Below are 19,049 nucleotides of genomic sequence, written 5' to 3'. Positions count from 1 at the left end.
CGCCTTGGAACCATATTTTATTGATTAGCAACACCTAGTTCTATAAAAATGCATCTTTCAGGAGACTCAATGCTGTCTTCCCTATTGGGGAGGCAGTCACTGTGGTTAATAAATACTCCTATCAAATTATAATTGGCTTTGCTGTCATGTCCATTCCATTTGTCCATTTCACAGACTACCAGCCATCCTTAGCTCTTCCTTCTCTCTTGACCCCATAATCAATCACTTGCCAAGTCTTTTTGATCCTACTTCTACAACACATCTAGCATCTGTCTGTTCTCCACTCAAACTGCCTCTACCTAGCTCAGGGACTCATCTTCTTTTACCAGTCCTAACTGGTCTCCATGCCTCTAGATTCTTCTCACTTAAATTATCTCTAGGATGAAATACAAAGTAATAAGCCTAGAATTTAAGGCCCTTCTCAATATGACTCCTGTTTACCTTTTCAGTCTTATTTCATATAATTTCCCTCCATGAATTCTCTGTTCCATTCAAATTGGCCTGTTTGTTATTCTCCGCCTATGAAACTTGAGGTGTGTTCTTCTAGCTGAGGGTGATTAGAGTATTTCTGGAGAAAGGATTGGAAAAGTCTCATATGCCCCACTCCTCAGGCAGACTGGTGTAGGAGAAAAAAAACCCTGGAGTAGAGTCAAGAAAAGTGAGTTTGAAGGCTACTCATTTGTGACTTTTCCTTTCTGTGCCTCTGTTTACTTATCTGTAAAAGTAACAAGTTATATTTCATGATTTGGAGTATTCCTTCCAAATCTACATCCTATTATTACATAAGCTATTCTCTTTATCCTCCTCCCTTCTTCTTCTAGCTTGTTCCAGTAGTTATTCTCTCTCATTCTTCCTCTTCCAGGACCTTGGTCTAGTAGTCATCTCTTCTTTTTCTTCTTCTTTTTTTGTCTTTTTGGAGGGGGGAAGGCAGGGCAATTGGGGTTAAATGACTTGCCCAAGATCACATGGCTAGTAAGTGTTAAGTGTCTGAGGTCAAATTTGAACTCAGGTCCTTCTGACTCCAGGGCCAGTGCACTATTCACTGCAACACCTAGCTGCCCCTACTAGAAATCTTCTCACTTTCAATTATGTCATTTTTAAAAAATATTACTTGGAGTGCTAACATTCCAATGTCGAGGCTAGTAAGAGAAACTAAGGAGAACAAAAAGGGGTTTTATTAGCTATATTGGGAGAAAATAATCAAAGAACAGATAAGACATTTTTGGGGTAGATAGGTCAATAGCTGACAACAGGGACAAGGAAGAACTGCTCAATTCATAGTTTTCTTATTTTCTTTACCAAGAAGAATGACCTTTGAACAAGTGATGGAAAAAATGACTAATAGGGATTCAAGATAAAAGAGGAGCTGTGAGTAAGGTCCTGGATGCCCTTGGTGAATTTAACTCACCTGGCCCAGAGAAACTACACTACCAGTAACATTTGAAGGATAATGAAAAATGGAACATGTACTACAAGGCTGGAGGAAGGCAAATAATGTCCTGAAAAAGAAATTAGAAGAGAATCTGCAAACTCTGGGACAGTGAGCCTGACACTGATTCTTGGGAAAGTTGGAAAATGGCTTTCTCAAGCGATGGTTAATGAAAATTCAGAAAAAAAGAAGTGATTATACAGAGCCAGAATGAATGATGCAGGAACAGATAATATCATGCCAACTTTATTTCCTTTTATAACAGTTAAAAAAACTGATATTTGAAGGGAAGAATGTAGATATTGTTTATCTTGATTTTAGCAAAGCATTTGATAAAATATCTCCTGCTATTCTTTTGGAGAACATGGAAAGAATAGACATGATGGTTCAGTTAATGAATTAAGGACTGGCTGAATAACTAGGTTCAGAGCAGCTGTTGATGATTCCATTTTAATATAATGGGAGTCTCCTCAAGGAGGACCTCTCGGATCTCTGCCTGGCCCTCTGTCATTCAACATTATCAATGACTTGGATGAGCGGCAAATGTCACGTTCATCCTATGGGCAGATGCCAACAATCTTGGAGGGTCAACAACACACTGTTAGTGTTCAGGCAGTCAGGATGTAAAACGATCCTGACAGAATAGAAGATTTGTCTAGATGGAGAGAAACAAGGGTTAGCAGTTACTAGAAAAGCACTTTAACATGATAGAGATGCTCCTGAATGGACCAATGACATCAAAGCCTTCAGCCCATAGTTGCAAATCAACCCAACCATATGGGTTTTCCTCCCTCATATGTTTCCTTGCCAGGTTTCTGGGTATGACCACTTTCCTCCATAAATACTGAGTGTATTGGAGGAAAAGTGTTACCAGATTTATTTTTGTTTGTAATATATTTATTATTATTGCATCTGGTTTACTATATGAGTTCCTGCAATTTTATTTCTTTTGCTTTATTGCTAAGTAAATCTGTGTGTCTAAGATTAAAAAAATGTTGACAGGTTGGAGCACTGAATTACATCTAATATGATGAAATTTAATAGGGGTAAACATAAAGTTTATACTTGGGCTAAAAAAATCAAGCTCAAAAATATGAAAACAGAGGAGGTATCCTTAGGTAGCATAATTTGTCTGAAAAAGATCCAGATGTTTTACAGAACAGCAGCCTTGATAAGAGTCAGCAGTATGATGTGGCAACCCCTAAAAGCTAATGACATCTTGCACAGAACTGAGATTAATTAATTTCAGGAATAAGGAGGTGATAGTTCATTTGTACTCAGCCTTAGTCAGAGTTGTCTGGATGAATGCATTCAGTTCTGAATGCTAGAATTTAAGAAAGATATGGTATAGTCTATAGAGAATATTGGGGACAGCAACCAAGATGTCGATGAGTCTTAAGTCCATGTAATATGAGGATCAGTTGAAAGAATTAGGGATGTTTAGTTTGGAGAAGAGAAGGGGGCGTGGATAATTTTCTTCAACTGTCTGAAGGATTATCATGTAGAACAGAGATTAGATTTGTTGTGTTTGGCCCCAAAAAGCAAAATCAGAAGTTGCAGAGGCAAATTTAAGCTTGAACTTCCAAAACTTTTCAATGATGGTATGGGCTGCCGAGAGAGATGGTGGGTGGCTTTTCTCTCATTGGAGGTTTTTTAACAGAGGTTGGATGCCACTTCTCTAGAATTTTAGAGGGAAGATCCCTTTTGAGTATGGTTTAGACTAAATGGCTGCTGATGTTCACACATTCTAACAATTTCTTTGACTCTCCTCTCTAGTAGTTCCTCTTACTGGTTATAAACACGGTGAAATCTCCACAATCCTAGAGAAAATCTTTCCTTCATCTTTCTAGATCATCTAGTTACTATGCTTTCTCCTTCATTGCCAAGTTAATAAAAATTTCCTATACTTGATGCCTCTGCTTTCTTCTACACTTTTGCCTCAATTTATTCAAATCTGGCTTCTGTCCCTAGCACTCTGCTTAAACTCTTATCACCTTTCATGGTCTCTTTGCAGCATTTGACACTGCTGGAAACCATTTCCTATCAGGTATAGAGGCTAATATTACATTCTTCTGATTCTCCCCATATTTTCCTAACTAGATCTAGTGTGTGTCCTCTTCCCAGCCCTTTAACTTGTGGTAAAGGGCAGGGTCCTCAAGGCTCTGTCCTTAGCCCATTTTTCTTTTCCTTGGCTACTGCAGTTTCAATTACCACCTTTATGCAGATGACTCACAAATCTATATTTCTACTTTTTACTTCTCCAATTTGGAGCTGTGGTCCTGAATTTCTACTTGTCCACTAGCCATCATCTCCAGTACTTCAACTGTTCTGAAACGGAACTTATTTATATTTCCACATCCAATCTTAAGTTTGTTCCTCCTCCTTTTATATTTATTTTTTAATTTATGGAATAAAACAAGCATTTCCATAACACAGCTCTTACTTCTTCTCTACTTGTTGGTAGAATCACCATTCTTCTTTATTTCCTATATTTAATACCTTGGTGTTATTCTTAAAAATCTTTCTTTCCTTTATCTATCATATCTAATCAGCCTAGTCAATTCTTCTGCTAAAATTTCTCTTGCATCTGTTTCTTATTCTCTGTTGCCAATGTTCACACTTTCACAACTAACCCCCTAGATTAGTGCAATAACCTCAGAATAAATCTTCCTTCTTCCACTCTCCCACTTTTCACCAATTTATCTTGAATATTGATGCCAGAAAGATATTTTCTGCTCAAAGATATTCAGTGGCTCTCTACTGTCCAAAGAACAAAGTTCAAATCTTTTGAGATATCTTACTCTCCTATGCCCAATCCATGGTAATTCAGTACTCTTTACCTCACCAAAGATCTGTGCCCTTCTGCCCCTGCTGCTACTCCCTAGTCTAAACTGGTATCCTTGCTCTGCCTGTTGAGATTCTATCTGCCTTTTAAAGCCCAAATCAATATTACCTCCTTTATGGCGACCTTCTTGATCCCTCTGGCTAGTAATTCACTTCACACTTAGACACGTAGCAGCAATTCTGAAACTTTCTAATCTACTTATATAATGCTTTGTATTATAACAATTTGTCTTTATGTCTTATCTTCTTACTAGCTTACAAGGTAAACTCCATGAGATCAGAGGACATTTTTATGTCTATTCAGTTTTCCCTCAAATGTATAGCAAACTGCTCTATATACAAAAGGAATTTAATAAATACTGGTTGAATATATAAATGAGTAAAAAATGACATGAAGAGGGACCACTAAATTCACTCACAAGAAGGTTGCATGATGTAGTGCAAATTGGGTTATACTATTAGTGAGAAGACTGATTTCAACTTGGAGCCCTGCTCATATTTAGTCATAGGATTTTGGGCAAGTTTCTTCACCTTTGTGTATCTAGTCAACAAGCATTTAATAAATGTTTACTATATATCCGGCACCATGATAAGTGAAAGGTATACAAAGAAAGGCAAAAATCTGTCCCATATTCTAATAGGGGAGGCAATATGCAAAGAATCATATGCCAACAAGATATGTAAAGATAAATTGGAGATAATCACAAATCGAGGGCATTGACTATGCTGGATGGCTTAGAAAAAACTTCTGACAAAAGGTCTGCTTTTAGTTAAGATTTGAAGGAAGCCAGGGAAGCCAGGATTCAGAGATGAGGAGGGAGAGAATTCCAGGTATGAGGGATGCATAGTGAAAATACTAACAGTCAGTAGATAAGAATGCCTTTCTGCAAGCAAGGAATAGTTAAAAAAAAGGCCCAAAACACTTTTGTAGCCTACAAGGTTAAGCAGACTATGGTATAAGAAGCCAGGGAAGGTAGGCTAGGACCAGGTTATGAAGGGCTACAATATAATGGGCTTAGACTAGATGATCTTTAAAGACAGAGTCAACTTACTGGAATTTCCTCAAAAATGGTAGCATTAGCAAAATTTGGATTAGTGGGATTAGCACTTCTACTGGATTTTAAACTGCACCAATCTTTGAAGTAAACATTTGAGAGATTTGGAAGAGGACCAGGTGCAGAAGAAAATGACCTCAGTTGTGAACTATCATTTGTTAAGATGCATAAACTGGGAAGAAGTAGCCAGAGGAACATGGAACATATCATCAGTACTGCTAAGGAGCATTTGAAAATGTATATCTTTTTTTTTTTGTGATCAAGAAATTGTCACCTTAAATATTGCTATAACTAATGAAATAATTGGTCTTTTTGAATGGTATTTTCCCCCCATCTTCTTGGAAGTGCAACTCTTTCTATTAATTTTAAAGAGTTTCTGATTTATTTTTCTGTGTAGCGGTAAACATTATCATGGTCCACAAACAGAAAAAAGACTGGGAAAAATGGTTTTATGAAGGGATAGCCTTTGAGTTTAGCCTATATTCTATGGTTATTCTCTACTGGCATGGTAATTAATAGGCAAATCTGTTCCACATTTCATTTCAGTTTCTGTAGTCTTATGAGAATAAGCCTACCAGGTTTCCAAGCATGATGATTAGTGAGTCAGCACTTACTGGTTCCAGAAATGAAAGGTATATAGGCTGCTATTATCTTTTAGTTGTGCTTTCTGAAGGATGCTCATCTTTCAGAGCTATGGAGCTAGCACAATCCCTAGGGAACTTGATGTGCCCTTTAATAAAGGAGGTGTGGAAGGGTGGGAGAGATCCAGGGTGGAACGGGCCTGAAAAGCTTCTCACACAAGCAGAAACTCTACAGCTGTCCCCATTAATTAAGTGAGTCCTATTGACTCAGCAAGACTTGCTTGAATGAGGCAGCTGTGTCCCCACAGAGCTAAGGTGTAAACCCCAAAGCAGGTATTGTCTGAGCAAACAGAGGTCTTGAAGAAGCTAGGGGAGTTTGTGTTCCCTTGGTTAATATTGAACCATAGGAAACCTGACCCAGTGATTCTTAGTTGTTAAAAGATCAACGGCTTTGTTATCTCTTCACCCACAGACAAAAGCTTTATTTTATTTGTTCACAGACTCCTAGCTGGTCCTATTCAGAAGGAAGGCCATTGTGCATCACTGAAGTAATTTCTTTTCTCCTAACTCTGGTTTATATGAAGACCAGACCTAGAAAAATAAATAACACAGTATGCACTTCTACTTATAGGCTAGATAGGTGGTAATACTCTCTGGGATTTGTATAGCAACTGTTCTCAAAAAAACTCAACACTTTTAAACTGTGTTCCCTTCTTTGAATTCCGGCTTTTTGTAATTATCATCACCTCTACCCCAAGGGAAGTAAGTAAACTAATCATATGTCCATATGATTGTCCCCATTTTGCCAGTGGAAGAACTGAGGTAGTAAGCAATCTGCTAAGTTGACTCAAGTCACAGCTGAGTAAGGCAGCCATTGTCCCTGTTTGGCCATCCATGCCCCTCTCTACTAGACAATACGGTCATCTTAAGTAATTTAAGTAAGACATTAAGTATCATAATTTCCTAGTCTATTTGGCCACTAAGGGGACATATTTTCTTAAACATGCAGATATAGACCATTCCAGTGTTATAATTATTTTCACCACATTAATAATATATTTTTAGATAGATACTATATAGCATCTCTTTTCCAGAAGCATATTGACCTATCAGTCCTCTCACTCTTTGAAGACAGAACAAGGACAACAAAAAGCAGATAGAGGGTTAGCCTTGTTTCTTTAATTTGATGGTTAAGAAAACCTTAGGTATAAATTGTTTAGACCCAAGGCATCCATGGATAGATTTTAGGGGGGCTGAATCCGAATAGGAAAAAAATAAATCTTAATCTTCCCTAATGTCTAGTTAAAATTTAGCATTTTCTTTGATTAGGATTGTAGATGGCAAACATAATTTTAAGAGGGGTCTATAGGCTTCACCAGACTACCATTGGGGTCCATAGCACTAAAGAGGTTAAGAATTCTTGGTTCAGTTAACTGTCCAAAGTCAGAGAGTAAGTTGGGGGTATGACTTGGAGGTGGAGGGAGAAGTGTGGCGGACCTAAATTTCTTTAATATCTGGTGTAGAATTACATCTCTCTTCCATGATCCAATAGAGTGACCATATTCCACTGTGCAGATTTGGGTCATATCAGAGAAAATAGTTTGTAGTAGGGTTCCCCAAGCTTTTCTTGCATGGAAGAGGGGTTTTTGTTTTTTGTTTTGCTTTTGATGTGTAGGGTGGGTAGAAGTGGGAAGTCAACATTACTAGTCTAGTCCCTTAGTAAAAGAGCACTTAGGAGAAGGGGGTGGTGGTGTTAGTGACATAATTCTTAGGAAGACATGTGTCTTCACTGGGAAAACAAGCTACTTGCTTTATAAGATCTTCAAAGGGAAACTCTCTTCTCACACATAACCCTCCACATACCTCAAGTCAATTGTTCAGGGTACCTGAAATCCTATTATTTGAAATGTGTTCCTTTGGGTCTTGAAGATCTCTGCTCCTCCAATAAAATGCAAGTACTCCATAAGAGAGGTTATAAGCAGATGTTCTTAACATTTTTTTGTATCATGGACATCTTTGGCAGTCTGGTGAAGCCTATGGACTCCCTTTACAGAATATCGTTTTTAAATGCACAAAATAAAACACATAGGATTACAAAGAAAATAAATTCTATTGAAATAAAGATGCACTTTTACACATTCACATTTAAGAACCCCCTTCCCCCCAATCTATATTCAGACCCCTTGAAATCCCGTGGACCCAAGTTAAGAACTGTTAGGGGATTAATTTATCACATCCTCTCCAACAGTGGGAACAAACTGAAAGCTTAGTCAGGGAATGGGGGACAGAATAGCAGGAGGCGTACACAGTAAAGATAAACTCTGGACAAATTTGGTGAAAAATTGTGACATCAGACTTTGCTATTCTTCCTAGAAAAGGTCCTGAATTGGGTTTGGAGGCACTGGGGGTGGGTGATTAGATAGCACAATCCTAAACATATTTGTTCTATTTTCTTTGTTTCCTTTTGAGGTTTGACTTCCTTACAATAAAGCAGGTGGGAGTTTAGGATTGATGGGAGAACTGTGGAGCCATATTCATTTTATCCTTTTGTAAGTTTAAAATATCCTACAATCATTTGTAGATCTGTATTTGTAAATCACAGGTAATTAATTATTTAGGGAGTGGGGTATATGTTTGTGTAGTGTGTGTATGTGTGCGTGTGCACACATTTTTAAGTCTTCAAAATCGCAAGTATATTTAGATTTTAACTTTTTACATCTATTCTCCTTTTTTCTTTCTGTGTCTTTGTCCCTCCACTCAAAGAAAAAAATATGATTTTTGAAATATGACCATAGATTTAGAGTTGGAAGGAAATTTAGAGGCCATTTTGTCTAACACTTTCATTTTAAAGTTTGGAAACTGAGGTTCAGAGAAGTTAAGTTACTTGCCCAGGTTCATACAGCTAGTAAGTTTCTGAGGGTGGATTTTAACCCATGTCTTCTTCTCTCTAAGTCTGTCACTGTATCTATTGTACAACATTGCTTCTTGATTTGGTCTTATGACAACCTGAGAATATGGTAAGAATATCTAAGCTAGTGTTTAAAAGAACTTTAATCTTTTTTTTAATCTTATTTAAAAAATTCATTGTTCATTTATTTTTAACATCCATTAAATTTTTTTGAGTCCCAAATTCTTGTCCTCCTTTTAGCCACTCCCCCTCCCACTGAGAAGGCATATTGATCATATTTGTGAAGATATGTAAAACATATTTCCTTATTAGCCAAATCACAAAAAGTAAGGAAAACAAAGTGAAAAAAGTATGCTTCAATCTACATTCAGAATTCATCAAGAGAATTTAAATTTTGAGAAGAAAGGTTGAATAGTAGAAGGAGCCCAGAAGTTCACTCCTGACTAGCTGTTTGACCTTGGATAAGTCATAGAACTTCCCTGGGCCTCTGTTTCCTCATCTGTAAAAGGAGGGAATTGAACTATAATAGCTTAAAAGCCCACTCAGATTATAGGAACAATAAAAAACAGCCAAAGGGGAGAAAAAGATGCAGTTATATGATTCTATGTTATTGTTGGCAGTGAAAGAAAAAAATCTAGTTGAATTTGGAGGTTTCAGAAATATAAGTTCACTGGAACTCCTTGAGCCTCATTAAGGCAAGTAAACCATTCCTATTAGCAACACTATTCTTTGCGTATTTGAGCACTGAATATGACCTGTGTCTATTTTTTCATAAGCTGAACATCAAGATCAGTCTTCTTACTTTGCAGTTACCCCTTTTGCATGTAATCTGGGTATAGGCCATTTAAAATGGATGCTATTTCATGAAATAGTGTTCTCAAAAGACATACAGTATTAAAGCACCTATGCATGTAGAACACACACCTATAAGTATTGTTGTTGTTCAGTTTGTTGCATTATGTCCTATTCTTTGTGACTCCAGGGACCATATTGTCCATGGGGTTTTCTTGGTAAACATAATGGAATGGTTTTCCATGTCTTTCTCCAGTGCATTAAGATTAACATAGGTTAAGTGACTTGCCCAGGGTCACATAGCTAGTAAGTATCTGAGGCTGGATTTGAACTCAGGTCTTTCTGACTTCAGGCCCAGCTCTCTATCTACTGAATCTAGCTAGCTGCCTCCTACATATATGTATATGCCATCTAAAACATAAATATGAATGGCAACTATAGAGTTCACAGAATGCTATTTATGAGACCAAGTCTGTCCCATCTTGAACTTCAATTTTGAAGTCTTCCAACTTGGGGGAACAAAATTTAAGTTCAATAGAATTTATGTTCCTTGAAGGCAGAGGCTATATTATTTTTGTCTTTTCCCCAGTTCCTAGTACAATGCCTGGCACATAGTAGGAGCTTAATAAATTCTTGTTGAATGAATAAAGATGGACAAAGAAAGGCTAGGAATAGAAAATAATGCTCTACCCTCAAAAAACGTATTACTCTCCAAACTCATTTTGTAATGAAGTGGAACTGGGGTAGAGTTTCTTCTTGTACTTCAGTAAATGGAAAAATCCCATTTTCAGAGATACTCTCAGGAAAATGCCTATAATTAGAAGATCAGGGGACTCATAATAGCACTGGTCTTGGTCCCAAGTGCTTTCTTTAAGAAGGAACAGAATAAAAATGAGTAAAAACAAGGAATGTGTTAAAGGTAACAGAAAAGCAATAAATCTTTGAGTTGGTGGCATATCTCTCAGCTTTCCTCCTCTCTCTCTCTCATTACCCCCTTTCCTCAATTTCTTATTCTTTTCCCCTTTCAACTTTGGAAAATATACTCTTTCCTCAGTTTGGCAGATGAGGAAGAGAGGATGGGAGTGTGGGGGGGAAGAAGTTAGTTATATTCTTATTAAACAGTAATGATATATAAGAAACAATATATGACACTTCAATAAAAGAGACAAGATTTCTGCCTGTGGAGAGATTTCACTCTAAAACTTTGAACAAAACACAAATATAAAAATATATAGACATGCATATGTCAGTTAAAAAATAAGGCCACCAACATTTCCCTCTTTGCCATATAAGGCTCCAGCTGTCCAATACTTGGGACAGAATCTTCCGGAGGAGAGAAGTTGGTAAGGAGGAATGTTAGATGAGGCTAAATGCCACTGATAATGCAAATAAATGAACCCAATTTATCCATATCCTTCCCAGGAAAAGGAAACATTTGTTTCTGATAACCTTTCAGACCTATGATACAAATCACAGTAAAATCAGCTACAAAACTGACTTTTCTCTTGTCTTGCTCTTTGGTAACCTTGGATTGACTGAAATGACTATTTTTCTTTAATTCTTTAGGACATTGATTTGGTGATTTGTGGTAACATTGAGAGTGCCAAGTGGATGACTTCATATGACAATCATGAATCTCAGACTTTTCAGGCTGATAAAAATCATCATCGACACAAATCATAAGTTACAGGTTTTTGTAACACCTGCCACTCACCACTGGCTATTAAGAAAAGTTGCTTCTTACTCCTAACAACCTGGTATCAATGTTATGAAAAAACTCATCCTTTTGCAGAAGCAACATCAGCCTAGCCATGCTGCATGTCTTTGTCATTGGCTATCAGGGGCTTTTCAAAGCACTGCGCACATTCAAACAAACAAACAAACAGAAAACAAATGTGTTCTATGTTTTTGCATGTTACCTCCCATTTAAATATGATGTGAAGCACAGCATAAGACACAACAGTTATCTTCTAAAACTGACACAAAGCCATATTATCGGGCAAACAATCAAAGAGAAGAACAATCCCTGCTACCAAAATATGTGTACTAAGGGTTAATATTACCTTACTGATCTACATTCATCACCAGACTGGAACCCCGAGGAATCACAGACAGCAAACTTCTGGCTTTGGTTTATCCTAGTTTCTTTTCAACTTGGCTAAAATGTATTTAGGATACTTGATTTAGAGATCAACATTAATGAATTCTCATATTAATTGCTTCCATAGAGGTCTTTCCCACATACTTTTGATCTTTTGAGTTATTGCTGAGCCTTTCAGAATCCCTAGTTTCCCCATAGGATTTAGCTATCCTTGTAAGAAAAAATGTAGACCATGTATGGACAGGACCTTGGACAACGCTAACAGAGGATTAGACTGAGAATCCTCAAATTTCATGCACTTAGTACTGACTCCATATTCAAAACCAGTTCATAACAAGTAAGCTTGTTTTTTATTAAGTGGGGAAGAAGGAAAGGATGTCTCTATAAAGATCATTATAGAAAGGTCCCAGGGAATAGTCCACATAAACCAACGAACAAATATATCCAAGAACCATGGCATTTAGTTGCTGGGCTATAAAAACAATTTAAGAGTAGAGAAGAATATTTACTAATTCAGCTAAAGGCTTTGAAAAAAAAAAGCAACAGGGAAGGATTATTTTAGTCAAAGTCATTACTAGAACTGTTCAACACTCCTATGAATTTCCCAGTAAGTAGTTTCTAACACAATTAGTCCAATTCAAATTGCCCTAAAATGAGGTGTGTATATGTGGTGGCAGGAGGAGGGGGAGAGAAGGATAACTGGGCAAAGATCAGAATTTCCTACATAGGATACTTTAAAATAGCTATAATTTATACCAGCAGTGAAAACAAAGTCCTTGGTTCATGTTTTCAATAAAAAATTCTTCAACAATCTTTTACGATGCCTCATTTAAGGAGGCAAAAAAAATAATAATCCAGAAAAGAACACTTCCAGGACATTTAATCATATAGCAAAAGAATAGTAAGCATTAAGCTTCCTGCCCCGGAAAGCTGACTGGTCCCACTTCTATTCCCTAGCACAGATAATGTCCTCTAATGACACTTTTTAATTGACACAGATGAGTCAATTAAATATCATCTAAAAGTCCCTATGGAGATACTGATTTAAAACTATCTGATGTTCCAACTTGTTTTCTTACCATCTATACACACATTAAGTTGCTAGCTACTTTAGCCTGACTAACCCATTAGTTTTAGCAGAAACAAAAATGAAAAAAGACAATACCCACAACAACACATTAACACAAAATGCAAAGGAACAGAAGAATTTAGCCCAGACCTGGTCATTCCTTCCATTTCTTGAAACGTGAACACAAACCGAAGAGACCCACTCAGCCTTAAAAAGGTCGATCATTTTCCTCTCTTAAAATTTCATCTCTACCAGTGCTTTCTCTCCTTCTGAATCCTTGCTTGCTTTCTCTTTCCCCCTCTCTCTCCCTTTCCCCTCCTCTCTCTACTTCTACCGGAGAGCATTTGTTTTTCTTTCCTGCTTCTGCTGTGGATGAACGCAAACTCCACGATTTGAGGTGATTTTTTTTTAAAGACTAACAGTTGGGAATCTAAAATCCTGCTATTCTGAATGGCTTCATATGCCAGTTGCTAGAAACACAGTGCTTACATAAAGAGTCATGAAGAGACAAGAGTCCTGTAATTTTTAAGCAAAAAGCTAATATCTTAAAAGAACCATCCTTTTCTCCTTTGGTCCTATTTCTATTTACCTTTAGACTCCACAATTAGCACTTACCCTGAGATGTGCCATAAATGCTCTATTCCAAATGTATAAAAGCCAACCACATCTCATCTGAGAATTAAACAGTTTTAATGTCTTCAAATCCATGTCCCTGCTCCAGCCCCTGACAGAGACAGTCACTGGCAGCAGTACAACAATTCTGAACACCAGACATCTGATTCTTGACATTTAAAAATAACAATATTGGTAAAAAAGAGGAGCCTTTTTTAAATTAACTGCAAACAGCTTGTGAGTGAGGACATATTGCCAATTGTATGTGTTAATCGGAACATGCGATGATTTCAACCTTGCAATACTGGGTTTCTGAATCAATGCCATAGAGAAACCATAATACCTATGGAACGGATCAGTTTCCTGTATAGTCACAGTAATGACATTATGCAATTGGTTTACTAGAAGTTTATCTAGCAGTTGTATAAAAGAATAAATCCTGGCAAGTCAAGTAAAAATCTAATAGTTTTTTTATTGGTCTGAGAGAGTTCATATCAGTATTTATATGTATATCTTATAGATAGACAGCTAGGTTCCAATTAGTATGAATAATGAATCCCCTAAAATGATCCCATGTATTTAAATTCACACTTTCAGAGTTATAATTATGTAAAATTTTAGTTCCAGCCCAATGGAAAAATGTAGTGTAAATTCGAATAATTCAGCCACTTTGTGGAATTCATTATTTGAACTAAGCGGGATCCAGGCATACGCATATAAAAAATAAAACAGAAAGAAAAATGAACAAATTTATTCATTATTTGTATGCTTCAGTTAAATGTATTTGTTTTAATGATAAAAGTTAAATATCAGTTCTTTTAAATAGTGCTCTACAGAGATTTGTCCACATTGCATGGTTATGTTTATCTCCCTAGTGCAAAATGTAAAACTTGTGAAAAAAAGATGCTTGTGAAATCTCAACCTGATCTCAACTAATGATAATAGATAACATTTATAGACCACTGTAAGATTTGCAAAGGGCTTTGTGAATAAAATGTGAATAAAATGATTGACTTGGAGTCAGAAAGACTTGTTCAACACTAGCTGTGTGATCCTACACAAGTCACTAAATCTCTCTAAGCCTCAATTTCTTCAACATCCCCCCCCCGCAACAAAACAAAACAAAACAAAACAACCCTGTCTCAGAGGATTATTGTGAGGACCCACAGAAATAATGAATGTATGGTGTTTTGTGTTTAAAAGCACTATCAGTCTATCAAACCTATAAACATTTATTAATTTCTGACTATGAGTATACAAATAGAAAGAATGAAATAAAGTCTTCTATAAATGCCAGTTATTCTTATTATTTTTGATACTCACAACTCTCTGATGTAGGGATATGTGGGTATTTGTGAACCAGTAAAAACTGGTTTGACTAGTAAAGCTTCAGCCTCCCCCAGGATGCATATATGCCAAGGCTAATTAAGCCAGAGATAGGGCATTGGGTTCGTCTCCCCCCCGCTCCTTCCCCTAACCTCTTACTGGACAGCAGTTAGGGTTAAGCTCTCTGCATCCCTGCCCCTCATTCTCTCTTTTTTTAGGCAAGTCAGGAAATATCCTCCTCCTTCCACTAGTCCTGAGTATACTACTCTCTTTCCCTATTGATGACAGGGCAGTCTCCCGTTGATGCCAACTGGCTCTTTGCCTAAATCTCTATATAAGTTTTGGCCCAGTGGGGCTCTGGGTCTTTGACCAGAGTGCAAAATTTGTTGCAAGATTCCATACCTGGCACCATCCCACTCTGTCCCACCCTTGGCCAAGGACAATGGTGGCCACATGCCAAGATTGCTCCCTGTTGGCATTTTCCACCTCACTTTGGGATCAATAATTAATTCTTTTTAAACGGCAATCTCTGTGTGGTGCTGGTCCTCTCCATCTGAACAATCCTGCATGATAGTATTATTATTTCCATTTTACAGATGAGTATACTGAGGGGCTCAGGAAAGTTAAATTACTTGTTTTGAGTTAAACCACTAGTGAGTATCAGAGCCTAGATTTAAACCAAACCCAGATATCTTGCCTGACTTCAGATCCAGGCTATTTTCATTATACTACACTGCCCCACTAATTAATAATTTATGTTGGTAATTGGTAATCCATATAGTACTATTAACTAAAACAAACTAAAGCTGGAAACTTTTCTGTATAACTTTCAATATTGTGGGGCTGGGTTTTAGAATGGAATCAGTGCCTGGATATTGGTGTCTATGGGTTAAAACACACTTATATATGCCTTGAAATGTCATAGACAGAGAGATTATCATTGTACCCTTGGGAAAATTCCCCAGGGGGGTGCTAAATTTCCTTCCTTCCTTGTAGTGGAAACTTATTGCTTTCACTGAGGAGAATTCTCATTCTCCTCCTTACCAGGTAAACACATAGAGCTCAGGAATCCATTCTTCAAGTTTTTGGCTGGAGAATAACAAAAGAGCTGCTATAAATAATTTAATTTCCATTTATTTCACTTAAAAGCCTACCACATCACCTAAAATTCTGAAATGTGTTACTAATCATAATGTTGCTTGCAATTTGATCCCATCAGGAATTATGAAGGTGGGACAATATTACAGTGTGTACTTAATTTTTTTTTTTCAAACGGTTGGATGTTTTTCCTTTCTATTCAGGTTTGGTTATTCCCCAAGATGGGATTCGATTGTTAACATGTTTAATGCCTTTCAACAATTTCAAAATTTTTATACATACATACATACATACATACATGCACATATATATGTATATATACATATACATGACGTTTAAATGCAGGAAAATTTTGAAATTGGAAGTGGAAACTGGAAAAATTTTGAATCTTCATGAGGATTTTTAAAAATAACACTGAAATACAGAATCTTATACTTACTCAAATTTCTGAGACCTTCTCATTTTTTAAATAGTACTCCATTTATGTACAAACATTCTTCCCCAAAGCTGCATCTCCTCCTACTCCCCCACCCCAAGATATTTTAATTCTAAAGTCTAAAGAATTCTAAAGCAAAGGGGAGAGGAAGAGGGTGCTTGCAGTTATGGAGGTAGAAATCTACTTAGAAATGTAGAACTCAAATCCATTTCCAATCTTTCCTTATCCTATTAAACTTTTTCTATCTATCCTTTCACTCATTTACTAAAGCATAGATACTTCGCCAAAGTCACACAGAAGCCCCAGGTAAAATTATTTGTTATTTATGCATATTAATGTTTCTGCCATCCTTTTTTCTCTGTCAAAAACTCTTATCTAGATCACTAACTTCAGGGGTAAACCTTACTTGGATTCTCAATGGAATTCTATCATGGAAGAATCTGACATCATATTTAATGGTTGTCTTTATATTACACAGAGTGATTTGTAACAATTATTCTGGCCATCTTATTAGGGCAACTAGGTACTGCCAGAAGGGGGACACTTCCCCCTTATCTTTCCTTCACCACCACTCTCTCCAGATGCCCATGTCTTGGTGTGGGAGTATAAGGGTAGGGATGGGAATATTTAAATGGATACTCACATTGTTTGGATGAACTGAAAGTCAGTGACTACAATCCTTCTAGTGAGGTGGAAGATCTCTAGACCTTACCTCTACTCTGCCCTGATGCTACACCTTTCCTACCCTCAGGAACTGCCATCTCACCTGATGATATAACTCAGGGGTAAGGAATTTGTTGCTTCAAGGCCACATGTAGTCTTCCAGGTCCTCAAGTGCAGCCCTTCGCCTGAATCCAAACTTCACAAAACAAATCCCCTTATTAAAAAGATTTGTTCTATAAAACTTGGACTTAATAGGCCATACCCAAGGACAAAATATTATAGTCCAAGGACCCTTGCCATGTGTATCTCAGCTACACATTTAGGCCTTCCAGATCACTTCATTTTCTGTGGAACTAGATTTTCTTATATGTGTTGTCTTTCCCAAATAGAGTGTGATTTCCTTTAGAAAACAGACTGTCCTGGTTTTTCTAGTTGTATACCCAGCACTTTGCACATAATTAAGTGGTTAATAAATACTTCATTGGTTCATTCATCCTTGCCACTTCCTCTGAACTTCAGAAAGATAGATCATAATGTTTTCACAATGTGACCCTGAGGTACTGTTGACTGTCCCTCTGCATGACCTTTCTCTAGGGCATTTACTCTTGGCCATCATGGAAACTTCCCAAAGGAGATTTGGTGCCTGCAGGTGGGCCATGATTTCAAAGCAGAAATGAGCAGTCAGGGAGAACTCCACAAAAAAAGGCACATTTTTTCCTTGCTTTTCCTTTCACAATAGGAGTGTGAAGAAGGGAGAGAGGAATATATAAAAGCATAAAAATGAAGTAAATGCAAAGGCTAGCCATATGGAGGGATGGGCCTGTGGCAAATCCCAGTCTGCATGTACACAAGTATATGCACACTCTTCATGCATTCCTGTCTTCCTTTCTCCATGCTCCAATGTATGAAATTTGTTAAAAATAAACAAAGATGTTAAGGAAGTGAAAAGCATCAGGAGACCTTCCTTGGTACGGGTTGGGAAGGTACTATCTGTCTTCAATGCATGTGTGTGATTTGTATATTGACATTTATATATACTGAATATTTCCTTTTATAGTGTTTTATTCTATTGATGCTGCCTCCTTAGAGCTTGATCATGTTGAGTTTCTGTGTCTGTGACTGTCTGGGCTCTGTGCGCTAGGAAGTCCTCCCACTTAAGCAGGGATCATAGGATTATAGCATTAAGGCTGGAGGGGACCGCAGAGCTCATCTAGTCCAAACTCTTCACTGTAAATGGAGACTAAAATGTCAGAGAAGTCGAAATGGAGCCTGGGTTCAAATCCAGGACCTTTAAACCCCAATCTCATATTCTTTCCACTGTGCTGCTCTTCCCCAGGTTAGAAATGGTTTCCTTGCTTTCCTATGTACTCAGTATGGCTCTGATAAATACAGAGCTACTAATAAAGCACCCCCACACCTAACAGTTCTCTCCAGAGTTTCACTGCACATAGCTCTCGTTGAATTTCAAAGTGTTAAATCTTGCATTAACAAAAGGTGGGGTTCAGACTTTTTCCCCCTCCCAACTCTATCCCATAACTTTTAGTAAAGGAGGAAAGCAAAGTATTAATAATGAGATCTTGCATTTATATGGACTTAACGCTTTTCAGAATTCACTACCTTTCTTATCTCCTTTGATCTTCATAACAACTGAGACAGACAGATCAGCTATACTTTTCTAATTTGACCTGATGAGGAAACTAAGACACAGAGCTGTTAAGTGATACTCCCTGGGTCACAATTAGTGAACAACAGAACCAAGAACAGAATCTCTTTCTCTCCACTTAGCCCCATTCTCCTTCCACTATTACACTGCAGTGACATGGAAGACCGAGCACTGCCATAACGAAACGAGCATTTCTAAACAGCAGCCACTCCATCAAGACTTCACCTGAAGATACTGGCAGGATCGTTCCTGTTGACAGGTTTCTGACTTCACCAAGGCCTGGTCCACATTAACTGAAGCTTTCTGGTAGACTTCACGGGCCCTGCTCACTGTCAAGGTTGAGGACCAGGCGCTCTTCTTCAGGAGTGGGGCATCCAGGCTGACAGGAAGATTCGCACAGGTAGAACACTTGACATCATTATTACTCCTGGAGGCCTTGACTGCATGTTCATTGATTGTATTGTAGGCCTCC

The 19,049-nt window shown here is 37.5% G+C and overlaps 1 protein-coding gene across 7 annotated transcripts in view; it reads right to left on the bottom strand.

Moving 5' to 3' along the window:
• The window catches only part of DLGAP1 (DLG associated protein 1), a 1,177,715-nt gene that overhangs the window by 426,650 nt on the left and 732,016 nt on the right, over window positions 1–19,049 (bottom strand). For 3 of the 7 annotated variants that reach the window (XM_069099695.1, XM_069099698.1, XM_069099696.1), the window contains exon 1: window positions 13,395–13,514. In XM_069099695.1, coding sequence (XP_068955796.1) covers window positions 13,395–13,487 — 93 coding nt within the window. In that variant the 5' untranslated portion in view covers window positions 13,488–13,514. Of the gene's footprint in view, window positions 1–12,923; window positions 13,190–13,394; window positions 13,515–18,802 lie in introns of those variants that run through there. The other 4 variants (XM_069099693.1, XM_069099694.1, XM_069099699.1 and 1 more) reach the window with 2 other exon arrangements.

This window comes from Petaurus breviceps, unplaced genomic scaffold (genome assembly GCF_028583685.1).
Source record: "Petaurus breviceps papuanus isolate PSGF00001 unplaced genomic scaffold, PetGlider_PUasm1.0 38, whole genome shotgun sequence".
NCBI classification, from domain to species: Eukaryota; Metazoa; Chordata; class Mammalia; order Diprotodontia; family Petauridae; genus Petaurus; species Petaurus breviceps.
This window is presented reverse-complemented; position numbering and strand designations above follow the sequence as displayed.